This window comes from Orycteropus afer, unplaced genomic scaffold (genome assembly GCF_000298275.1).
Source record: "Orycteropus afer afer isolate SDZICR_OR568_19922 unplaced genomic scaffold, OryAfe1.0 scaffold00045, whole genome shotgun sequence".
Taxonomy (NCBI): domain Eukaryota; kingdom Metazoa; phylum Chordata; class Mammalia; order Tubulidentata; family Orycteropodidae; genus Orycteropus; species Orycteropus afer.
Window position 1 is genome coordinate 15,624,104 of NW_006921632.1, and position 27,538 is coordinate 15,651,641.

The window sequence follows — 27,538 nt, forward strand, 5'->3', positions numbered from 1 at the left end:
ATGGACACTGGGAAGTGGTAACTATGGGGAGGAAGTGGGAGGGGAGCTGTTGCATTGTGGTAAACTGTGGTCAATGTCATGAGACAAAGTATATGTGAACCGCTGTATGGAAAGTGAATTTGCTCTGTAAATCTTCACCCAAATCACAATAAATAAATTTTAAAAAAAGAAAGAATCTGGTAACCAAGTCATTGGGGCAGGTAATAAAAATTTCAGTGGCTAGTATCAAATAAAGATGACATAACTTATATCTATATCCATTCTGCAGCTGTGTAATTTGGCCACAGGTACAAAGTAGAAAGCCGTATTCACACACACATGCCTATCTAAATAGAAATCTACACAACACAACATGAATATAAGTTACTGGTGAAAGGTGTAAACAACATAAACTTGTTCTGAGAGGGAGAATGATTTTCACAGCTTTTGTATTGTCTGCTTTAACTTTGTTATTGTTGTTGTTATGTGCCGTCGAGTCGGCCCCGACTCATAGCGACCCCTCCTTGGGTTTCCGAGACGGTATCACTACAGAAGTAGATTGCCCAACCTTCCTTCCAAGGAGTGGCTGGTGGGTTTGAACTGCCAGTCTTCCAGTTAGCAGTCAAGTGCCTTAGGCACTATGCTACCAGAGCTTTAGCTGCTCTTTTTTCAAAACATTTTCAAATGTCATGTTGCATATTGTTAGGTAGAGAATCACACTCTACAAAAAGTTTCAGATAGGGAAAATCTTTATTCTTTTTTTAAATCTAATTCTTGAGTTAAAAAAAAAAAATTAATACCTGTATATTAGATGTAAAAGATAGGAAAAAAAAGGACCCTAAAATTATAATTGTTCTAGTTACCTAGTGCCACTCTGACAGGAATCATACCACAAATGGGATGGCCTTAACAAACAGGAGTTTATTCTTACAATTCGTAGGCTTTAAGTCCAAGTTCAAAGTGCCAGGCTCCAGGGGCTGGGTGAAAGCCCCTCAACCTTCGGGTCCAGCTCTGCCTCCTGCTCCTGGCCCACTGGAGCTAGAGGCATTTCTTCACTCAGACAGCTGCTGGCTGCTGAGGCTCTGAAACCCCAAAGTTGACAAATAAAAAGGCACAGTTCCGATGTTACCACACGGCAGGCCATTGACTTAAGTCCATTGTAAGTCCCAAGGTCGGCAAAGCATAGCAGGCTGCTGAGCAACAACATGGCTACATGTAGGGTCCAAGCGTGCCATAGACTAGAGGCCATTCCCAAGGCTTCTCCTTAAATACAGGAAGCAGACCACATCTCAAACGCAGCTACTCAGCTGCTTGTGGTAGATCCCACCAAGGAGTTGATTGCCAGTCTCATCATTGGGAGTAACTACCACCAGCTGCCCAGTCACTCCACTAGGCCCAGCCAAGATGACACACAAACATAACTAGCACAATAGTCATGACTGCATTTTCTATTTTAATAATATTAATGGCAACCATTTTGTTCAGCAAGAGGTCAGGAAGGTCTTCCTAACAGCCTATAGCCTTACCAAGGATATTTATAATGCTGCAGAAATACCAGGGAAAGTGGTAAAACACGTACAAGTTATAGCCTAATTTCTTGTTTTTGTGGTCTATTTTTATGGTCCATTTTTGAACACTGTCCAAAAGTGCACTCATGAAAGAGAATTTAGATTTGGCAAGTTGTATATATGTTCCCACAAATGCTGCTGAACAGATTCTGTAAAATATTTCTTTCTAAATGAAACACTTTTAGCTGAAGAGCTTTAAGGTCTTCAGAACATTTTTTTTAAGGCTAAAGAACATTCATAGACGGTAACTCACTGGCATCAAACACCCACTTGAAGAAACCTGGAGTACACTTTTATGGGATCTATGATTTTATTACAACAAAAATATTTTTAAAAGTGAAATTTGTATTAATCCTCTTACTACAGATTTTTTATAAAACTGGAAAGTAATATTTTTTAAAACTAAGAACATGCTTCAACTATGGTATCTTTAAATATTATTTATATTTATAGTGCTTAAATCTCTTTGGATATATCATGGACACTTCTGTTTTAAAAGATTCATTTTGAATCAAACTCTTTAACTAATACAATAATACTTTTATTTGATGTTAATATAGCCCTGTTGATAGGGAAAAAAAAATATGTTACTAAAATTTTCTAAAACGACTTTAAAAGTCATTATACCTAGAATGGTATTACAATTCACGTAGGGTTATCTACATATTTGTATTACCATTTTAGTTACATAGTCTGGTTGTGTAGTCCCTGTTATTAACATGGACTTTTTAATGCTAATGTTGCCTAATTTAGTGTCGATTAATGCATAATTTTGTGCTAAAGTTATGAAGAGGTGAGGAAAAACTATGGATTAAAACTTTTCTTTTGTCTGGGGATACTTTCTTCCATTTCCACGCCACTCCTGGCTTCTTAAGCCCCTTCCACAGCTTCTAGCAAAACATTTCTATCAGTTTTTCAGTAGTCTGCTGATTGACTTCTATTTAGTTTGTAAGGGACAAATTGAATTAAAGAAGGGCATTACTATCTTTTTGAAACACGTTTCTAAATTAATAAACACCAAATATATTTTATGAACAAAATTTTATAGGAATTGCAAACTGTTTCCCATATATCCCCAAGAACACTTTCTAAATACCAATTGGAGATTGGTTCATCACACCACTTTGAGGGTTTGTTAAAACAGAGATTTGCAACTCCAGGCCAAGTTTAAACATTCAATTACCTGCAATGCTATTATTTCTATGTTCTCCTTAATGATAGTCTTTAAAGATATATTGAATATTTATTTAGTGGAGAGATTGAGAGATGCATGGGGGAAAAGAGAGAGAAGACAAGGGCCTGGTGTACCCTCTTCTCTACTATGTTCAGTCATCCACCTTGGGCCCCAAAGCTATAAGCCTCCTCAGTCATCTCCTACCCCACAGGTTAAGTGAGTCTTCCTGGTTAGAAGACAGTCAATTACTTGTTCAAACATCCCTCTGGTTATCTCACACTTCATGCCTTTAGTGATATTATATTATGCTTGAAGTAAGTTCCCATAAGGAAATTTTTAAAAACATTTTCAGCATTTTAACTTTTTAGTTTGAGATAAGATCATTGTAAATTCCCTTAGGAATACTACAGAGACATTTTTTATACTTTCGTGGAGTTTGCCCCTAATAGTAACATTTTGTTTAACTGAAGTATAAGATCACAACCAGGAGTTTGACATTGATAAAATCCATCAGCCTTATTCAGACTTTACCACTTATACAAGCACTCATATTTGTGTGTATTTATTTCTGTGCAGTTTCATTACATGGGTAGAATTTTTTGACCACCACTGCAGTCATAATACAGAACAGTTTCATTATGAGGATCCCCTAGGCTACCCCTTAACAGCCATAGACACTTCCTTCCCTGCCCCTCGCTTGTCAGTAGCAACCACAAATCTGTTCTGTCTCTATAATTTTGCCATTTCAAGAATTCTATATAAATGGAATCAGACAGTGTGTAACCTTTGGTGATAGGCTTTTTCACACAGCATAATTTCCTTGAAATTCATCCAAGTTGTGTGTATAAGTAGCACTTTTGGCTACTAACTGAAAGGTTAGAAGTTCGAGTCCACCCAGAAGAAAGGCCTAGTGATTTACGTCTAAAAAAATCAGCCACTGAAAATCCTGTTGATCACGGTTAGTTCTACTCTGACACACAGGGTGTTGTCATGAGTCAGAATTGACAAAATGGTGACTGCTGTGGTGATTTATTACATGGTATGGCTATGTCACAGTTAGTTTAGACATGTATTTGTTGAAAGGCATTTCGATTGTTTCCAGCTTTTGGTTATTATGAATAAAGTTGCTATGAATGAAATTCAGGTTTTCATGTGAACATACATTTTTATACTTCTAGGATAAATGCCCAAGAATGTAATTGCTGTGACACCATTTTTTAAAATAGCTGTGCTATTTTACTTTTTCACCAGTAATGTATGAGTGATTCAGGTTCTTGGCATCACCAGTTTTTTGTTTTGTTTGTTTTAAGGCATTCTGCTTGGTGTCTACTGATATTTCAGTGTGGTTTAAATTTGATTTCCTTAGTCACTAGGGCACTAAGGATGTTGACTGTCTTTTCATATGCTTATTTGTCATTTGTATGTCCTTTTCAGTGAAATGTCTGTTCACATCCTTTTCCCATTTTCAAATTATTTACTTTTTATTGTTGGTTTTTGAGAGTTTTTCATATATTCCAGCCACAAATTCTTTGTTAGAGATATGATTCTCAAATATTTGTCTTTTTATCCTTCTCACAGGGTTTTTCACAAAGCAAAAGTTTTTAATTTTAGTGAGGTCCAGTTTATCACTTTTTCTTTTAATGTAACATATTTGGGTATCAGGTCTGAGGACTTTTTGCTTAGTTCTAAGTTCTGAAGATTTCTGCCTTTTTTGGGGGGGAGGGGCACAAGCATTAGAGTTTTACATTTTAAGTTATTGTTTGCATAACATATGAGGTTGAGGTCATGGTTCTTCTCTCTCTCTTCCCCCCCCCCTCACCCCCCGTGGATGCTACATTGCTACAGCATCATTTTTCTGGAAAAGATTATCTTTTCTCCTTTACTTGCTTTATAACTTTGCCAAAAAATCAGTTAGGCACATTTGTATGAGTCTATTTCTGGTCAGAGATATTTTGATATCATTTCCATACTAATGTGCCATGGTTTACCAGGCAAATCTTTAATCTGGCTTTGCTAAACCCATCTCAGATCTATTAACTGAGACTTTTCCTAGACTATGTCTAGAAATGTCTATTTTAAATTAGCAATCCTGGTAAATCTGATGTGTAATCATGTTTACTCTGCACAGAGGTATATAAAGATCTTTACTGAGAAATCTGGCAGTTAAGAGAATAACAGGTAGCTCTGTGACTCTCATTTATTAAATTAGATTTACTAAGAAGTGTTTAACATTTAGGAAAAGCTATAAAGAATAATACAATGACTACCCATGTACCCACCACTCAACTTAAGAAATAAAACATTGCTTATACAAACCTTCCTCTCTTCCCTCAATTTCAGAAGCAACTGCTCTACTGTATCTGCTGATTATCATTTTCATGCCTTCACTCTATTTGGCCATAACCAGTTGCTATCAGGCCAGTTCCTACTAATGGTGACCTCATGTGTACAGACTAGAAATGTGCTCGATGTAGTTTTCAAGGTTGTGACCTTTCAGAAGCGGATTGCCAGGCCTTCCGTCTGAAGCACCCCTGGCTGTGTTTGAACTGCCAACATTTCAGTTAGTAGATGAGCACTTAATGTTTTCACTACCCAAAAATTCCTATCTTTATATAAGGATAAAAAAAACAAACTCACTGTCGAGGAGTCGGATCTGACTCATAGTAACCCCTCTTTGGGTTTCCAAGGCGGTATCACTAGGGAAATAGATTGCCCAATCTTCCTTCAAGGAGTGGCTGGTGGGTTTGAACCACCAGTCTTGTGGTCAGCAGTCAAATGCCTTAGGCACTATGCCACCAGGATATCATATATATGTATTTAGGAGCTATGGTGGTATACTGATCCAACAGAAAGCAGATATTATTGAACCATATCATTAATATCACACACAGTAAAATGTTGCTGAAAATAATTTTAAAATGGTTGCAGCAGTATACTGACAGGGAACTTCCAGAATTTCAAGAAGATCCAGAAGAGGGCAAGGAACTATGGATATCTATGCTGATGTCAGATGATGTAATCTTTGCTTTAGCAAAAATTACTAGAAAGATGTTTACCTGTGTTTTATTGACTATGCAAAGGCATTCAACTGTATGGGTCATAATAAACCATGGATAACTTTGGAAAGAATGGGAATTCCAGAACATTTAATTGTGCTCATGAGGAATCTGTACCAAGAGACAGCTGTTCAAACAGAACAAGAGGATACTGCATGGTTTTAAATCAGGAAAGGTGTGCATCAGGGTTGTATCCTTTCAGCATAGTTTTTCAATCTGTATATTGAGCAAATAATCTGAAAAGCTGGACTAGATGAAGAATAATGTGGCATCAGGATTTGAGGAAGAGTCATTGACAATCTGCAGAGGATACAACCTTTTTTGCTAAAAGTGAAGAGAATTGAAACACTTACTGATGAAGCTCAAAGACTGTATTCTTTAGATGGATTGAACCTCAACATAGAGGAAACAGAAATCCTCACAACTTGATCAATAAACAACATCACAATAAATGGAGAAAAGATTGAAGTTATCAGCAATTACATTTCACTTGAATCCACAATCAACAACCATGGAAGTAGCAGTCAGTAAATCAGATGACATTTTGTTTGGGCAAATCTCTGCAAAAGATCTCTTTAAAGTGTTAAAGAGAAAAGGTGTCACTTCAAAGACTAAGGTGTGCCTGACCCAAGCCATGATATTTTCAATAACCTCATCATATGCATGTCAAAGCTGGACAGTGAATAAGGAAGACTGAAGAAGAAATGATGCATTTGAATTGGATGTTGGTGGAGAATACTGAAAAACCATGTAGTGCCAGAAGAACGTATAAATGTGTCTTGGAAGAAGTACAGCCAGAATGCTCTTTAGAAGGAAGAATGGCCACACTTTGTCTCACATGCTTTGGTCATGTTGTCAGAAGGGAACAGTGTGTGGAGAAGGATATCATGTTTGGTGAAGTAGAGGGTGAGCAAAAAGGAGACGACTCTCAATGAGATGCGTTGACACAGTGGCTGCAACAAAAGGCTCAAGTATGGCAAAGACTGTGAGGATGGCACAGGATTCCACAGTGGTCTTCTCTGCTATGCATAGGGTTGCTATGAGTTGGAGCTGACTCATTGGCACCTAACAACAATGCTTGACCGGCCTGGTAGATCTTCTTCCATGATGGTTCACTGAAATGATTAGCAAATCTATGTTGGTTTTCGCAGAAGACTTCCTTTTTTCCCCTCCACAAGACTGCTTCAATGATCCCACTATATGGAAGCTGAATTACCCTAGACTAACCAATTCAAGGAAGCAGCAGCAATGCTTTTTATGACATAGTTTCTGCAATCACACACCATCACATCTGCTATCACACAGACCAACTCTGATTAAACCTAAGATTGTATCCAGAGTTGGAATGCCAGAGGCCAGGATCAGCGGGGGCGGTTTCAGAGACAGGCTCCCACAAGTATCTTCTGGCTTTTAATGTTGCTGCTAGGTGGTCTGTGTCAGTGTATTGTTATACTTTAGAATTAATACTTCTTTTCATCTGACTGCTCCTGTGATCATCTATTTGTCTTCAATGTTCTGAAGTTTTTGTTTTTTTTTTAATTTAGCTTGTGTTTTATTGTCATTCATGTTTATCATCAACTCCACAAAATATGTAGTTTTCATCTTTTTGAAAATTGTTTCTCCTACTTTTTCTGTTTCTTACGGTACTAGAATTTGACAAATACTAGACTTTCTCTTTATATCTCCTATGTTGTAATTCTTTTTTCTGTTTTCTCTTTGCTGAAGTGAGTGAGTTCCTCACATCTATCTTTCAGTTCCCTATTTCTTTCTCAGTCTGTCTTTAATCTTTTGTTTAACCCATCTGCTGAGTTTTTTAATTTCAATGATTATATTTATCATTTATAAGTAGTTTGTTTTGTCTTTTTGAAAATGAGTTGCCACTTTTTATAGTTCCTTACTCCCAATTCATTTTTGCCCTTTTTTGTTTCTTTAACAATTTGGGGGATGGTTATGTTAGTTCTCATTGCAGTAATTCCACTGCCTGAAGTAGTTGTGGTTTAATTCTAGACACCCCACCACCACCACCCCTTATCCTTTCCTAGAATGGCATATTTCCTTGTGTGGCTTATCACTTTTTTGTATAACTTGATATTTTCTTTACTGACATTTTTTAGAATCTTGAGAGGAATGGGTTGAAAGTACACTGTTTCAGAGGTTTTGCTTTTACCAATGCTGTGAGGTGGAATGTTTAATGAGTTATCTAAAATTTTTGGTGCTTTTAGTAAGAAAGTTTTGCAAAATAGTGATTTAACATATTGGCAGAAATATAAATGGTTTTGATCTTTTTCCAATCAGTACATTTTGAACTTTTTTTTTATCTTGGGCTTCAGGACAATACTGTTTGAAGAAAGATTTCTCTTGCAAAAATACCCTCTACACTATTGCCTCAGAAACCCAGTGAGGGTGGCTATGAGTCAGAACTAACTTGATGGCAGTGAGGTTTTTTTTTTTTTTTTTTAATATTATAGAAAGACAGAGGAGCTCTGGTAGCATAGTGCCTAAGGCATTTGACTGATAACCAGAAGGCTGGTAGGTCAAACCCACCAGCCACTCCTCAGAAGAAAGATTGGGCAATCTACTTCTGTAGAGATGGGTGCTACTATGAGTTGAATCATCTCAAAGGCAGTGAGTTTTTGTTTTTGATTTTGTTGTTTTTCATTATAGAAAGACAGAAATAAAAATACAAAGTAGGATGATAGAACTAATTTAAAGGGCAACTTTAGAATTGAAAAGTGAAAAGCACATGATCAATATGGCCCCATGATTTGAAGTTAGTTGCAGAGATGGATGATAATACAAGGGGAAAGTTACTCTGACAGGAATAAGACAATGTGTATCTTTTTCTTGAGCATCTGTGGACCCAGTTAGTGGATGGGAGAACTAATGTACAGTAGCATTTTACTAGCTTACAACAGCTACAAACAGACAGTGGCTTACATCTGATTATTAGGGCCATGTTCTAGAGAATGTTTTTGGTTGGTGGCAATTGCTATTGTATTTCTTATTTCCCAATCATACCACATATTAAATAGAAAAAAAAAAAAAGTGTGAGTTTTCTTTGAGTAAAAGTTTCCACGAAATCATGTCCAACCTTATATTTTGCTTTGGCTCTGTTTCACTATATTTAATTTCAGTGTTATATTTAGAAGTATTCAGCTTCAATGATCCACTCTTCATTCTAAACTCAATTTTTAAAAACATGATGAAAGACACAGGCCTACAATACAGTTGTTTCTCTCATACAAATTACTTCCATCAAGTTTTGCACGTACATCCAGGCTCATCCACCAGCAATTACAAATGTATACACACACATGCAATAAAAACAGCAACAGTTTTTACTAAGAATCCCAAGTACCATGTTGTTGTTGTTGTTATGTGCCGTTGAGTCGGACCCGACTCATAGCGACCCCGCCTTGGGTTGCCGAGGCAGTATCACTACAGAAGTAGATCGCCCAACCTTCCTTCCGAGGAGTGGCTGGTGGGTTTGAACCGCCAGCCTTCTGGTTAGCAGTCAAGTACCTTAGGCACTATGCCACCAGAGCTCCCATAGCTAAACTAAATACACAGGCTTTTAATTATGCCTGGATATTTCTACTTTTGTTTCAGCTTTCTGATACATGTAATAGTGTATGTGCTACATTACTTTTATTATAAAAAATATTTCAGAGGACACATCTTTCCTTCTACTCTATTCACTGTACTTCTTAAAGCACTAATCTCAGCCTCTGTGGCTCAGATCATTGATACCTGAATATAAATTAGTCAAGTTTCAAATTTGGAAAGTTCTTGCAGAATATCTGATATGTTGTTGTTGTTGTTGTTGTTTTTAGGTGCCGTTGAGTTGTTTCTGACTCATAGCAACCCCATGCACAGCAGAACGAAACACTGCCCGATCCCACACCAGCTCCACGATCCTTGCTATGCTTGAGCCCTTCATCGCAGCCACTGTGTCAATCCATCTCATTGAAGGTCTCCCCCTCTTTTGTCGACCCTCCACCCTACCAAGCCTGACATCCTTCTCCAAGTAATGGTCCCTTCTGACAACATGACCAAAATAGGTGAGATCAAGTCTGGCCATTCTCACTTCCAACGAGCATTTAGGGTGCATTTCCTCCAGGACAGATCTGTTAGTTCTTTTAGCAGTCCATGGTACTTTCAGCATTCTTCGCCAGCACCACAACTCAAAAGCATCAACTCTTTTTCGGTCTTCCTTATTCATTGTCCAGCTCTCACATGCATATGAGGCAATTGGAAATATCATGGCTTCTGTCAGGCACACCTTAGTCCTCAAGGAGACATCCTTGCTCCTCAGCACTTGAAAGAGTTCCTTCGGGGTTGACTTTCCCAATGCTACATGTTGTCTAATGTCCGGACTGCTGCTTCCATTGGCATCGATTGTAGAACCAAGCAACGTGAATTCTTTGACAACCTCAATCTTCTCTCCATTTATTGTGATGCTGCTCATCAATTATAGGTTGGGTACAAGAGGTTTCCAACAGGGAGGCAGACTTGTCTGTCGGTTTGTCCTACTGTGGTGATGTGTTGATGTGAGTTTTTAGGCTGAGCAACTGGTGTTTCTAACCTAGTAGGGATTATATTACATTGCATGCACAATAATGTCTTCATACAATTACATTGTATTAAACTCCCAGTGTTGAGGGGGAAGAGGAAGTTTTACAAACTTAAGGCAAGAGTATTAGTGATATACCCACACATGCTTGGGTAATTAATAATCACTTAAGTGAGCATTTTTGGTAAAAATAAAGCCAATAAATGGATGCACATGGTGCACAGGTATCAGCCCAGTTTACAGACTGAGACAGACTAGGAAGAAGGAAGAGGCCATCCACTTCTCAAAGAATTGGCCAGGAAAAACATTATGAATAGCAATATCTGATATAGAACATCCTTAATACACTTTGAGAAACAGATGTATTTTTGAAGTGTTATGTTTAAATTGAATTTTTCTGAAGTAATTCACATTCTAAACATGCTATTAGACCTCACTAGATGAATTTTTTATATATATACTGTGGCATGAAGTGAATAATCATCCCTTAGTTTCTTTCTTCAAAGAGTCTGATCTAGGTGGGGGAAAACAGCAGATAGATTAGGTTTTTAATACATTTTGGGCCATTGCTAGCAGAGCAAATCTATTGAAAATAATAAATCCTCTTTCCAGGAAAATATACATACATATGAAATTTTGCATACAATTTCACAAGGTTCATGGACCCCGTAAAGCCTGTCCATGATTTCCTGGACTAGATGTAAAAATAGAACAAGGTGGATAACTAGAGTAAAAATAATATTGTTTAAGGCTAGACATGTCCTTCTTTCATACTATTCACCATTATTATACAAATAAAAAAATCCGTTCCATTTTATATCCGTGGATTTTAAAATATAAAGCATATTTGAAGCTCTACTTTATATACATTTTTGACACAAGGTATTACATTGCACAAAGTATGTTGAAATATATTTGACTATATTGTGATTTTCTCTTGATACAAAATGGCCAGTAAACCAGGTGCTGTTGAGCCAACTCTGAATCATGGTGACCCTAGTTCTGTCAGAGGGGAACTGTGCTCCACAGGATTTTCAATGGCTGATTTTTTGGTAAGTAGATTGCCAGGCCTTTCTGTCAAGACTCTTGAACCCTCACCAACATTTCAGTTAGCAGCTGAGCTTGTTAACCATTTGCACCACTCAAGAATTCCCATAAAGATGAATGTCTTTTATATTATTGGAAATAACTTATTGAGGTTGATTATGACTCCAGATGTTAACAGTGTTAAGCAGTACTTTCCATCTACCTGTATAGTAGATACAGGGCACCACACCGGTGGCTCAGTGGTTTATTAACATGCTTGTATAAGACAGGGATTGACAATGCTCTGCTATATTTCAACTGAGTGCATTTGCCAGGTTCCATTGTTTTAAAGCATTTTTCTGCAACTAAAAGGCTTTAGAGAAACAAACAAGCTAATGAACAAATAAAAGCTTCTTTTATTTCCACAGAAATACCTGCTACAATTTCTTTTTATTGGCTTTATTTTTACCAAAAATGCTCACTTAAGTGATTATTAATTACCCAAGCATGTGTGGGTATATCACTAATGCTCTTGCCTTAAGTTTGTAAAACTTCCTCTTCCCCCTCAACACTGGGAGTTTAATACAATGTAATTGTATGAAGACATTATTGTGCATGCAATGTAATATAATCCCTACTATAATATTAATGCTAATTCTTTTAGTTTGTAAACAATTTCAATCAAACCTATACATAGGTTATTGCTTAGAATCACTTAATAGTTAATAGTCTGACTAGAAAGAGCGGTGAACTAGTTTCTCACCCTGATAACTCTCAAAGACAAAGGATGTCCCACATAACCAAATACTTTGATTGGAAATATTAAACCTAAATGAAACTTTCTTTAATTTACAATTTGTAAACTCAGAGGTGAATTCATTTTCAGTAAGTAGTCTGTGGATGAGATGTTTCAGTTCATTTGGAAAAACAAACTTCAGCAGACTATTTATTAATCTATTAGAGAATGTATTCAATTGGAATAAAAGAACTTTCAGTATTTTCCCAAGGGTTGTTTGGGGATCTGTGGTAGACATATGAAATTATATTGATCCCATTCTGGAAGGGGCATTAAGAAAAATCTTTTGCACATATAATTTTGTTTACTCATTATTTGGTTTGTGCAAAAACTAACTACAAAATTTGCAATAAACAAATGATCAATAAACATTTCTAGTAGGTAGAAATTTAGCACAACAGTGATACAGAGAGAGAAAAAGAGAGAGCTATGAAACTATGCAAAGGAGCTCATCAATTAACTAAATTAAAAAATGAATATGTGAATTAATAGTTTAGTAGAGGAAATAACTCATGTGTCCACATTAGAGAAAATAGTAAGTGTTAGAAGAGAGGAGATCGTATTTGGCACACCAGGAAAGATTCATAAATTTGGTAACACTTGAGCCAAACCTTAAAAAATGGATAAGATTTGGAGAAGGAAAGATAAGAATGGGGCATGGAAGTAATGATGTATACGAAGGACCTGAAGTAGAAATACTAGGTAAGTGAACAGTGGAGTTGGTTGGGAAGAATGGTGAGAAATAAAAGCTTAGTCAGTCTGAGATCAATGCACAGCACTTCCTGAGTGCAAAGCTAAAGAACCTGGACTTCATTCTGCAGGAAGTGAGTGAAGAGTGGATTAATGATTTTAAATAAGCGATTTTAAACAAGTATTTTAAACAAGTATGTTCCCAGCCATGCCTCACAGAATAAAAAAGGCAGGTGTTAAAGGGGACATTTTCAGTATTTTCAGTAAGTGTGCATCCCAGCACACTCTCAATTATATTTATTAAATGAACAAAAGCACTAGTCTGAAAATCAACAACAAATAGAAACATGATACATATATAAACTAAATTTTTATGCTAAGATAGTAGTGATAACTATATAACATTTGAGGTTATACTAAATAATATCAGTACTGCAAAAGTAAAAAATGGAAACAGCACTCCGCTCCACACACTGAAAGAATTAGGATGAAACAAGAACTTCTGGTAAGCACCAAGTATAAAAGTGCAAGCATTCGGTAGGAGGTATGCGGTGTAAGTTTCTAGGAGGTATGTAGTTAGTAAAACAAACAAAATCAGTGTTATTTATTACTTGTCTGGCATAAATCATTATGGGGCATGGGTGATAAGCTCTTTTCAAGAATCAAGACTCTAAATACATAAGAATTTGAGCCAGAGTCACCAGAAGATTATACATATTTATGCAAGTCAAATACCTTTGGTTTTGTGATTTTAAAATGTTGTAATTCTTACCTCGCACAACAAGATCAGCTGATGCAGAAGAATTGTCCACAATCGTCTGAGCAGTGCACGTGTATCTTCCTGCGTGTTTCAGCTGGGCGTTTCGGATGAGCAGCTCCCCATTGGAATCTAACTGTTGGCAAAAATAGCAGTCATGCAAATCAGTAAGTTTTTCACCAGTTATATGGCTTATAGGATACAAAGGGTACATTTCCCCCCTATCAAAATTAACTCTGTATTAGGTATGTTGTCTGTATGGCTTTGCTCAAGATACTTAAATACTTGGCTTTAGCAGTTCACCTGAAAAATAAGGTAACTGAATAAATTGCAAAGTTCCTTTTTAGCTATAAACCCTTTAACACTTTATTATATTATCAGAGGTATACACCTGCAAAAAAAAAAAAAAAAAAAAAAAAAAGGAGCCCTGATGGTAGAGTGGTTAACATTCAGTTGCCAACCTGAAAGTCAGCAGTTTGAATCCACCAGCCACTCTGTGAGGGAAAGATGTGTCAGTCTTCTTCCATAAAGATTTACAGCCTGAAAACTCTATGGGGGCAGTTCAACTCAGTCCTTTAGGGTCACTAGGAGTCAGAAGGGAGCTCTGGTAACATAGTGCCTAAGGCAATTGACTGCTAACCAGAAGGCTAGCGGTTCAAACCTACCAGCCACTCCTCGGAAGGAAGGTTGGGTGATCTGCTTCCGTAGTGATATTGCCTCGGAAACTCAAGGAGGGGTTGCTATGAGTCGGGGCCAACTCCAAGGCACATAACAACAACAAAAGCAGGAGTCAGAATTGACCAAACAAACCATTAATGACTTTGTTTGTTTTTAATACTAGCAAAATTCTAGGGATGAAAGTATTTCAAAGATATCTTTTAAAGACAAATATGAAAGTCTGAAAACAGCATTGCTAATTATCAATGAGAATAAATAAGTGTTCTTTGGCTGGGAAGAATTACTAATTTGGTTTTGCAAAGCCAATCTAATTGACAAATTTTATAACTGACAATTTTATTAACATGTATTTTATCACCAAACTATAACTCTTTGAGGACAAGGACATTTGTTTTGTTCTTTACTCAATCCCAGTGCTTAGAAGAGGGTATAGTTCATACTTTTTTGCAGGAATGTTGAGGGATGTTTGCTTGTGATGACAAGACACCATCTCAATGCAATTTCTGAAAACAGCTAATATTTTTGAGTACCTACTATATACCAGATCCTGCGCAATTATATATATTATTTCATTTAATTGTCATCTGTACAGTTTCAATTATGTCCATTTTTAGTAAATATAAAGGTGAGACTTATACAAGTAGTTTAGCTAAGGTCACTCAGGTTCTTTGGTGGTGGAAGCATGTCAAAGTCTATGCTCATTATCTCCAAAATATTTTCTTAGAAGAAAAATTTTGAGAACTCAATTTTCAAATTGTTTTTTCTGTAAATCAAAAATATTAATATTCTAATCATAGAAATATAAATACGTTAAAGGATGAAAAATCAATGTTTAATATTTTACATAACAGATAAGGCTATTCTTTATATCCACCTCTTGCCTGTCAGTTTTTTGTACATGGCTTGCATGTTTTCATCATGCTGGAAGTTATGCCAACATTATTTCAAGTATGAGCATGGTTACTCATGGTGGACAGGTTTTAGCAGAGCTTCCAGACTATGACAGACTAGAAAGAAAAGCTCGGCAACTGACTTTCAAAACTCAGTCAATGAAAACTCTATGTGTCACTAGATAATATTGTCCAGTATAGTGCTGGAAGATGAGCCTTTAGTTGGGAAGACTCTCAAAATGCACAGCTGCTGCAACAACATACTTGAGCACACCAGTGATCATGAAGATGGCTCAGAACAGGGCTGTGTTTATTCTATTGTGCATGGGGTCAACATGGGTTGGATCTGACTCCACTATAGCTAACAACAACAAATAGACTCCCTAAGCACGGAATCACCCAGCCCTCCAACCCAGAGGACAGCCAGGCAGATGCAGGTCAGTCTGACCCTCCGGTGGTGTTATGGCACTGAATGTCCCAGCTGAGGTCAAACAAGGTGATATCTGCCTTCTTGTTTCAGCTTTCATACTGTAAACAAGTGTCCTTCTCATGGTCTATTTAATGCTATGTTTTCCCCATTCCTATGCTTTTTTTATTAGTGATTTTGCCATTTAAAATGGTCCCCAAGCATAGTACTGAAGGGCTGTCTAGTGTTCTGAGACACAAGAATGCTGTGATGTGTCTTATGGAGAAAACACATGTGTTAAATGAGCTTTGTTCAAGAATGAGTTGTAGTGCTGTTGGCTGTCAGGTTAACATCAGAAAATCAACAATATATAATAAAGACGATGTCTTAAACAGAAACACACATAAAACAAGGTCAGGTATTGATCAGTTGAAGGAAATGTGGGGACCAGATACTCGTAAGAACTTAACTCTATATTTCTCCAGGGAGCAATGGTTTAGTATTTGATAATTTGTTGTTCACAACAACTTTATAAAACATAAGTACTGTGAATAATGAGAATTATTATGAGTATTATGTTAGCTTCTCATCTTGTAAAGAATTTGGGTTTATGATTCTTGCTTGATTAATGAGGTTATGAATAATAGTTATTAACTGGGCATACTAGTTTATTTGGTTGTAATAAAACTTTAATATCTATAAATAAATAACTACTCAATGGGCACACATCTGATTCCTTGATATTAGACAGGTTTCAGTAAAAATATAGCTATAGGTTATACAATTTAATGCCAGTTAGTCTTCCATTCCTTGTGGTCTAGACTGACTAGACATTTAAACCAAACCAAAAAACCCAGACCACTGAGTTGATTCTGACTCAGAGCAACCCTAAGTTATAGTACTAAGTAGAATTGCTCCATAAGGTATCCAAGGCTTTAAACCTTTACAGAAGGAGCCTGCCACATCTTTCTCCCTTGGGACAGCTGGTGAGTTTGAACCTCAACCTTTAGGTTAGCAGCTGAGCACTTTAACACTGTACCATCAAGCTCCCTACTGAACAGTTCCCAAGATTTCTAAAAATTCCTTGGATAAAGCAACTCTTTCCTTCCATTCTTTTGATCTGTTCTTTCTTTGCCATACCGTGATGGAAAGAAATGAATAAATTTGATCTGTACACAATAGAAAAGAAGATGAAGAAGAGGATGGGTTAAGAATGGCCTCAAAGTTTCTGGAATGTATGTGATCACAGGTGACTAGAACAATTACATGTCTCTAGCAGGAATACTAAATATTTTCCATCATGACCGCCTCTATTTTGTCAAAGCTACCACCATTTCTCACCTGAATGACTACATCTTCTTTGGTCACTAGCTCTACCCTTGTCCCAGTCTACTCTTGTCTCCTCTTGGTATCCACATTGACCTTTTTTAAATACAGATATGCACAAATTACTCCTTCCAGTAAAAACAAACAGAAACTTTCAAAACTTTCCCATGCCTGGAATAAAGGTCATAAGCCTTATGATGACCACACTAGATCTCCATCTTCTAGGCTCTGTTCAATACTCCAGCCTTACCTAGCACTACCACCCTACTTACACTCCATTCTCCAAGAAGAATGTCCCCTCTCAGGACCTCAAATGCATCTTCCTCTCTCACTCTCTTTTAAGATGTTCTGTTAATATTTAGTTATAATAATTATTGATAGAGAGCAAAATAAATGTTGTGACAGAGAAAACTGTGAGATTTCAAAAAGAACAAGTTTATTTTTGCTAGGAGGATCAAAGATCATGAAAGAGGTGGCACTGAGCAGAGCCTTAGAGATTAAATGGAGTAAATATCTTTTTGGTTACCTAGTGCCGCTCTAACAGAATATACCACAAATGGGATGATTGAACAAACAGGAGTTTATTCTCCTACAGTTTGGGAAGCTAGAAGTCTGAGTTCAAAGTGCTAGGTTCTAGGGGCTGGGTGAAAGCCCCCTGACCTTGGGCTTTAGCTTTGCCTTTTGCTCCCAGCCCACTGAAGCTGGAGGCTTTTCTTCACTCAGGCAGCTTCTGGTTACTGAGGCTGACAAGCCCAAGGTCAACAAGTAATAAAGAACCAGAATTACCAAACCACACAGGTTTGATGTTACCAAACCACACAGAATTAACAAATTCAAGTCCAGAAAAAGTCCCAATATTGGCAGAGTATGGCAGGCTGCTGAACAACGACTTGGCTACATGCAGGTTTCAAGTGTGCCAAAAAGCTGGAAATCTTCCTCAAAGTTACTTCTTATATACTGGAAGCAGCCTATATCCCTAAAGCAGCTATTCAGCTGTTCTAGTAGATTCTGTCATGGAGTTAATTACCAGTCTCACTATGGAGAATAACTACATCCAGCTGCTCAGCCACTCAACTAGGCCCAGCCAAGTTGACATACAACCTTAACTACCACAAAACCAAAAAAAAACAAACTCACTGCTGTCAAGTTGATTTTGACTCACAGTGACCCCTCCTTGGTTTCTGAGGTGGTATCACTATGAAAGTAGATTGCCCAACCTTCCTTCCAAGGAGTGGTTGGTGGGTTTGAGCCACCAGCCTTCTGATTAGCAGTCAAATGCCTTAGGAACTGTGCCACCAGAGCTCCTTTAACTATCACAATATGTATTTTATCAACTGAACATCCTCTGGTAACATTAAGTTGTTAATGTGGATCGACACAGTGGCTGCAATGATGGACTCAAGTACAGCAAGAATTGTGAGGATGGAGCACGACTAGCGTCGATATGAGTCACAGCTGACTCAATGGCACCTAACAACAACAACATAAAATGAATACCAGGGAGGAATATACTCCTTAGTACAATCAATCATATGAGACTGCAAGGGCAGAATTTACCACAATCCAGTGTCCTGATCCCATACTCTGAATCTTGTGGTTTATTCCCTCAATTTGATGTAGGGCATTTTTTAGTTTCTTCTTGTTATGATGCATGGGATATAAATATTTTGAGACTTCAATGTCTGAAAATTTATTATCTATAGTCACATTACATTGCTGGATATAAAATTCTAGGTTGGGAATGATTTCTCTCAGAATTGTGAAGTTATTGTTTCATTGTCTTCCGGCTTCCTGTGTTGCTGTTGAGATGTCTGAAACAGATCCCTCCTACTGCTTCCTTGATGACCCCTCCCCCCATCCCCAATCACTGATTTTGGTGCTGGGAACTTTTAGGATCTTCTCTTTATCCTTAGTGGCCTGAAATGTCATGATGACATTCTTTAGAGGGTGTCTTTTTTCGTCTAGTATCTGAGCCATCATCAGACTCCTTTTGGGAACAAATAACCTTCACTTTTGGTAACTTTCTTCAACTCTTTTATTGACAATTTTCTCCCTTTCATTTTCAAAACTGTATCTTCTTCTTTAACTCTCTTGTATTGTCTGTTCTAATTTTCTAATTTTATCACTTATCTTCTATTTTATACTTCTTATATTATTTATCTCTACTTTTGAAAAAATTGTAGTTGGGGTGCAAGTTTACACAGCATGTTTTCCATTCAATAACTTATACACATTTTGTGTCATGACAGTGGCTGTAATCCCCCGGTGTAACAGCACACTTCCGCCTTACTCCCTGGGTTCTCTGTCTGCATTCATCCTGCTTTCCTGCTCCTTCCAGTCTTCTGAGCTTTGTTTTGGGGGTAAACTCTGCTCTTTCGGTCTCATATGATTGCTTGTACTAAGGAGTACATTCTTCCCTGGTGTTATTATTTATTTCATGTTGTTGTTGTTAGGTACCATTGAATCAGCTATGACCCATAACAACTCTGGTCCTGCACCAGCCTCACAATCCTTGCTATACTTGAGTCCATCATTGCAGCCACTGTGTCAATCCAATTCATTGAGGGTCTTCCCCTTTTTCACTGACCCTCCACTTTAGCACACATGATATCCTTCTCAGCCTTGTCTATTATTTGGCTGAAAGTTGATCATTGGTGTTGAGTTCAGTTTCATACTTGAAGGGTGTCTAAGGGCCAAAGTCTTGAGAATTTTACCAGTTTTTTATCAGACCAGTAAATCTGGTCTTTCTTATGTTTTTGAATTTTGTTCTACATTTTTTTTTTCTCCCTCTCTTTCCAGGACTTTCAATTGTGATGCTGATCAGAGCAGTCAATAGTGGCAGTTGGATTCCAGCTAGTTCTTCTCGTCATTGTATAGGATGCTATAGATAATGGAGACTGGGGTTCATGTGGTGCATTAATCTTTTGGACTGTTTCCTTAAGTCTTTGATTTTCTTTACTCTTCTGTGCTCTGGATAAGAAGCAACTAATAGTTGCACCTTAGATGGCTGCTTGCAAGCTTTTTAGACCCCAGTCACTACTCACCAAAATAGGACGTAGAACACTGTCTTTGTGGACTATGTTATGCCAGTTGACCTAGTTGTCCCCTGGCATCCTGTTCTCTCTCATCTCTGATTCTCCATGATGTTTTCTCTCCTGGAACTGCTATTCCATCATAACCCATCATGTTACCACCTTCACATAAATAACACTTACTTATACGTCCCAGAGGAGCTCCAGTGGTACAGTGGTTAAAGCATTTGGCTGCTAACCAAAAGTTCAGGAGTTTGAATCCACAGAAAGATAAGGCAGTCTGCTTCTATAAAGATTTATAGCCTTGGAAACCCTATGGAGAAGTTCTACTCTGTTCTATAAGGTCACTATGAGTCAGAATTAACTCAATGGCAGTGGGTTTAGTTTTGGGGTTTATATCTCCTAACACCTAAATTACTTCTTAAAGCTAGCCTTTCCTTATTCTCAGGTCTAGACAGATTCTCTTATTATATTTTATTATAGGATCTTGCACTTTATGTAAATTACAACTAAATGTTTGTGTGATCATGTGATTAAAATTGGTCTCCCCTGGTGGACTGTAAGTTTTATGGCAGGAGGAAGTATACTTGTTTTGTGTAGCATTGTATCCCCAGGACATGCATAGTGTTAGGAACATAACATCCCATATGTGTTGTTTGAATGAACTAGTCAAATTGCTTATCTAGAATTCTGGCATCTGCTCTTAAGAATACATATTCACTTTTTTCCAGCTATTAGCAATTAGCAAGAACATACAGCCAATTATAATCACAGTATTTCCTAAACACATTATGTGAGTTCTCTGGTGTCAGGATAAAGTACACACTCCTGCTATTGTCATTAGCTGCCTTGGTGTTGGCCTTGACTCACAGCGACCCCACACACAATGGAATGAAATTCTGCCCGGTCCTGCACCATCCATCCCCCATGACTGGATGTTGATCTGACTAGTTTGATCTATTAGGTTTTCACTGACTGATTTTTGGAAGTTGTCTATCTTAGACTATCTTAGTCTTAGTCTGTCTTCTTAGTCTATCTTGGACTGGAAGCTCTGCTGAAACCTGTTCTGACTGATGGCTGGTAACTGCACTTGAAGTTCATTGACCAGATCATGAAGGTGAGACTCCTACCACTGAATCCCACTGCCATCCTCACTCTTGCTACCTCCTCATATTATCGCCTCAGCCACCTCCTCCTCTCCCGTCACTGTGAACAACTTACACTTTGGTATATGTTCTCTCACCTGCAGAACCTTTGCAAATATCACTTGCATTTACCTAGATTCCCTTCACAGCCCACCTGTATCCCCTAGCTAACTTCAATGCACAGCATAGATGCCACTTTCTACTCTGGCATCCAAAGGCTGTGTTAGGTGCCAGTCATTGTACATTTTCATTGTAACTGTCTGTCCCTAACATAATTGCCTAACTCTTGATCTCTCAACTGACTGTAATTCCTTGAGGAACTGAGGAATATTATTACACACCAAGTACTAAACACAATATCTGACACACAGTAGAAATGCAATAGATAAATACTCAATAAATGAATTAATGAATATATGTTATAAAAAAATATTTTTACCAAGCAGAAATTCTTTTAGTAATTGTACACAATATTTTTCAGGTAAAATAATGATAAGGTTATAAAATGAAATAGCTGAATTGAGAAAAGCTATTGCTATTATTAAATGTTTACTATATTTCAAATTATTCATATGACCATTTTATGAAAAAAAGAAATGTTTAGAGAAAAATGAATAAACTTTTAAAGAAAAGAATGCAATTAATATATGGGAAAATTAAAATCCCTAAATTTTCCAACTCCATGACATATTACAACAACAACAACAAATTTTCTAAACCATAAAAAAATTCATCTAAGAGAAGTGATAAAAAGGTATTCTCTATAACTTCTTATTCTTAAAAAAAAAGAAAGATGAGGAGAGAATATAGTTCTATATATGCAGAAAGTAATTTTAAAAGACTATCATAAAAGCTAATAACCACATATCATGCAATTTTTTAGTGAGAAAAATAAAATACAATAATATAAAACAATATAGTTGAAACACTATATATTTGTAAAAGAGACTAATTTAATGTGCTCTGACATTTAATACAACCACACTCTGACACTGTTGTTGTTATGTGCTGTCGAGTCAGACCTGACTCATAGCGACCCCTCCTTGGGTTTCCAAGGCAGTATCACTACGGAAGTAGATTGCCCAAACTTCGTTCTGAGGAGAGACTGTTGGGTTTGAACCACCTGCCTACTGGTTAGTAGTCAAGTGCCTTAGGCACTGTGCTACCAGAGCTCCTACACTCTGACAGTATTAATATTCATTAACAGAAAAATATTAAGTAAAATGTCTTTATATTATTATGACTAAGATAATAGTTACATTTGAAAAAGAATAGTATTTTCATTAAAATATTTTGAAAACTTAATTTTCTTATACTCTTTCATATAAGGGAGCTCTGGTAGCATAGTGGCTAAGACACTTGCCTGCTAACCAGATGGCTGGCGGTTCAAACCCACCAGCCACTCCTCGAAGGAAGGTCGGGCAAGCCTACTTCCATAGTGATACTGCCTTGGAAACCCAAGCAGGGGTCGCTATGAGTCAGGCCAACTTGATGGCACATAACAACAACAACAACAACTTTCATATAAACTCATACTTTGGTTGCATAATATATCTAATCAAAAATTAATCCTGATACTAAACTCTCACTACTTCAATAAGCCATGATAATAGATTGAAACTTAAAAAGAAAACCTCAGAAATTTTAAATTTTATATGTTCTCCAATATCCTGATAAAAAAAAAAAGAAACCAAAAATAATATTAAAAATGACCAAGTTATATTGCCATAATGGCCCTTGTTTTAACGTTAGTATGATGTATATCTAATACTCTTTATTTCTTAATGAAATTGCTATCTTTCCAAGATTTTCAGTTTGAAACATAACATTTATTTTATTCTGAGAGAAATAATGTGGTTATGCATTTTATACTATATGACGTGTAAGAAAAATATGAATTATTTTTCTTAAACTACTCTATTAAGTTTATATACATTGAACTACAAGTATATTAAATTTATACTTACTGAATTTTTAGAGTAAACTCACCTAAAACTTTTAAGCTATTCTAAAAGTTTAAAATGGTGAACTCATTTAAAAAGTCTATTTTCAGTGTTTGGCTTCATGTAGGTAATGATCAGCTTACTTGTATAAAGCAATAATGAACAATCCTAAGGTTTATTCTCATTCATTCTATGTTTGGCAAAGGTGTGGCATGGAAAAATACTCAGAAGGAAAGCAAACAAAAAAATATACTATATCATTCTCAATATAGTTGTATATGTATAAAAGCTTCCCTTAAGTTTTTATAAATGGTGCTAGCACTTTCCATACCTCAGGAGAAGTTGAGGTTCTCAGTGGTTAACAGAACGCTTACAAAGCAAGTAAAGATCATGGGCCTCAGCATATTCTAGCCACAAATTAGATACGAATGCTCTCTATATTTTCACTAAAAACCACAGCTTGGCTGAATTACAAAATGCATCCCTTCATATGAGGAGAACTGAATCACATACTGGAAATTGTGATAGCAAAGCTCAGGGATGTTCCAAAGTGTGTATGTGGTTTACCACTCAGAAATTTCAAGTTTAAATCAAAAGACTTCCAGCATATAAATGTCCATTCCTTCCTTTCCCCTCTCCCACGTACTAACATGGAAAACCATTCATGCAGTACAAATGAAGTACTCAATTTTATTAACAAGGTAAATTTGTCATGAAGAACAAAGAAATATGCTGTACAGTATATACAAAGTCTAGGTAAAAGTTAGAGTTAATAATGGCTATATACTAACAAAGAGTTCTGGTAGCATAGTGCTTAAGGCACTTGACTGCTAACCAGAAGGCTGGCGGTTCAAACCCACCAGCCACACCTCAGAAGGAAGATGGGGCAATCTACTTTCATAGTGATACCACCTGGGAAACCCAAGGAGGGTCACTACGAATTGGGTCCTATTCGATGGCACATAACTACAACTAAATATATTAACAAAAAGGTCTCTTTTGTCCCATTGTCAGGCTCAAGCTCACTGCTATCAAGTGGATTCAGACACATAACAACCCCAAATGGGTTTTCAAGTTAGTAAATCATTACAGAAGCAGATTGCCTCATCTCTCCTCTACAGAGTGGCTGGCGGGTTTGAACCTCTGACTTTTTGGTTAGTAGCCAAATGTCTTAACAACTGCACCATCAGAGGTCCTCATTGTTCCACTGTAGTTTAGAGTGAAAGGACAGATACAGAAGTTTGGAGGAAAGCAAATACTTTAAAGAGGATATTCTAGAACTTATAGGCAAAAGTTATTAAATATTAGTACTACATTCTGTTGTTGTTGTTATGCGCCGTAGAGTCACACCCAACTCATAGTGACCCCTCCTTGGGTTTCCGAAGCAGTATCACTACAGAAGTAGATTGCCCCATCTTCTGTCCGAGGAGTGGCTGATGGGTTTGAACCACCAGCCTTCTGATTAGCAGTCAAGTGCCTTAGGCACTATGCTACCAGAGCTCCTGGTGATACATTCTATAAACCTAAAAATCAAACCCACGGCCATTGAGTTGATGCTGTCTCATAATGACCATATAGGACAGAGTAGAACCCCAAAGGGTTTCCAAAGCTGTAAATCTTTATAGAAGCAGATTGCCTCATCTTCCTCTCATGGAGCTGCTGGTGGGTTTGATCTACCGACCTTTTGGTTAGCAGCCAGATGCTTTAACCACTGTACCACCAAAATTTTCCTGATGTGTACTATATCCAAGAAGAAAAAAATGAAACAATTTTTAAAGAACTTTTGGTTCATTAAAGTAGAGAAGGAATAAGGTAGTAAATATTTGTATATAATGAAAATATTACCACCACCACCAACACCATCACTACTAATAGTAAATATTTAGTACAGACTTCCAAAGTATCAGAGATTTTTATCAATGTGCAAACTCATTTGTTTTTAACAACAACCTCACAAGATAGGTATTATTTTTAACCCTATTTAATATTTAACACATGAGGGAAAAAAATATTACCACAGTTATAATCACTACTACTGCTACTATTTCTGTTAATAGAATGTTACAACCACTTCTACTACTGTTGCTACTATTACTGCAACTGCTACTAAAATTACTCCTACCATTTGTACTATTACGACTGCCACGGTTCCCTTTATTATTGCATGCCTCCTACTTGATCTGATTTATTGTTGCTTAGCAATGTGCTAACTACTTTTACATACATTTTCTAATTTAAATTTTATAATCCCCAGGAAGATAGTATTAATATGCCCATCTTAGAGATAAGTTATTTGACTCTTAAAGTTAAGCTACATGTGTAAGGCTCTATAGTAAATATATAGTCATAGTTTCACCAGGTGAAGTTGTTTCCAAAGTGGTGGTTTATAGATCATAAAACTAGAATTAGATTAGTTTGGAAAGGAGAAGTAGATACTTTCTCCTAGTAGGAAGAATAAAATATGATATATTTTTTTATCTGTTTATTGAACTTTTTCCTATGTAAATTTTCAAATATCAAAGTAGACAGAAGAGTTAAATGGCCACTCACATATAAACCAACCAGATTTAACAATTGTAAACTTTTTTTTAACCATATTTGCTTTATTTGTCTAGATAGCTGCCTATCTTTATCTTTCTTTTTCTCTATCTTCTATTTATCTATCATCTATTATTGAAGCCTTGAATAATGAATAACAAGTATCATACTTTACTCCATATATCTTTGCTTTGAATCTCCAAGAAATAAGGCCATTCATTCCCTTCCATAGTAACAAAACTACTTTCATATATAACATAACACTAATTCTCTAATAGTATTCAAGTTATTATCATTTTAAATAATGCATCAGTACTAAGATTGCATGAATGTAAAAACAAATTTAAAAAGACTTAAAAGGAAGAAAAAAACTTTTGAAAATGAAATAATGCTCAAGTATTCCTTGGGTTATGAATGAGATTTATTCCTAACTCTTTCTTTAAGATAGTGTCAAGACTTTGAATTGGTTCCTCCCAATTCAGTCATGACCAAGGAAGAATCACAGGAACAGAATAAAATTTTTAAAGTTACAGTGAACTAGAAATATAGCCAGAACAGGAAAATTATTGGTCGAAGTCTAGCTCTTCTTTCAGAAGAAGGCAGCATACACACTGCAGAGCAACCAAATCTTTTGCCTTTGAATTTTTAGCACAGTCCAAAGCAGCACTGCATCCTGCTCAAAGATAGCAGCTGACCACACTGCTTTGAGAGTGCTGGTAGCATAGTGCCTAAGGCACTTGACTGCTAACCAGAAGGCTGGTGGTTCAAACCTACCAGCCACTACTCAGAAGGAAGATTGGGCAATCTACTTCCAGTGAAGTAACATGAATGATGTAAAATTTTACAGAACAGAAATATGAGGCTTAGAGAGGTTTAATCACTGGCTCAGAGGCACATAATTAGAAATGGAAAGTGAAGTCTAGAGCCCAGGTCTGCCTGGTTGCAGGCACACTGCACAATTCCACGTAATCTTTAGGAATTCATCTCCACGGGCAATCACTCCTTGCTGAAATTGTAATTTTAATAAATATTTGTAATAAAAGACTTTTAAAAATTACAGTGATAAAAACCAGAATTGAAAAGTCTAAGAAATGCACGTGGTAAACTAAGATAATGGCTCTAACAAGGAGAGTGTTGTTGCCAAACAGTTGAAAGAAAACAAGTCAAAGTAGATCTTAAACACTAGGTTGGGGAGCTCTGGTAGCATAGCGGCTAAGACACTTGCCTGCTAACCAGACGGCTGGCGGTTCAAACCCACCAGCCACTCCTTGGAAGGAAGGTTGGGCAATCCTACTTCTGAAGGGGTCACTATGAGTCGGGGCCGACTTGACGGCACATAACAACAACAACAACAGGTTGGTACTGAAGGAATATTTTTTGCAGTTGATGTACCACCATGGGAGAGGAATAAAATTATATATTTAGGTACATATATTTTGTTAAGATAGTTGTAAGACATTTCTAGGACAAAAGAGGTTATACAGTTAAATTAAAAAATAAAATGTTTCTGCTGTTTGTATTTGTTCTAACAGCTACTGAACTGGAATATCAAAATAAAAGTCATACAACTGGACTTTGATTGATTAATTTGTGATTTATTTACTATATAACTTTAACAGACTAAAAGAATGATAAGATAAAATAAAACTTTTAGTAGCTTATTGTAGCAAAGCTTCAAATATGTCAAATTTATACATATATATATATTTTTTTCTTAACCTCCTCCTATGCATAAGTTAATGGGATTTTAGTTGAGTATGAGCAAATAATAATATGCAAGTGAATAAATGAAAGAATAAGTGGCATGACAAGTCTAGATAATTAATTTCTTAATATTTTTCTGTATGTATATTATTAAGGATTTGATTATAGACTTAAAATTAATTACTAGAGGCGGGGCAAGATGGCGGACTAGGCAGAAGGATTGCACAGACCCTCTTCAACAAAGAAAAGGGAAACCA

At 36.7% G+C, this 27,538-nt stretch overlaps 1 protein-coding gene across 1 annotated transcript in view; it reads right to left on the reverse strand.

Moving 5' to 3' along the window:
• The window catches only part of CNTN1 (contactin 1), a 190,662-nt gene that overhangs the window by 105,968 nt on the left and 57,156 nt on the right, over window positions 1–27,538 (reverse strand). The window contains exon 13 of the mRNA XM_007937988.2: window positions 13,635–13,755. Coding sequence (XP_007936179.2) covers window positions 13,635–13,755 — 121 coding nt within the window. The remainder of the gene's footprint in view (window positions 1–13,634; window positions 13,756–27,538) is intronic.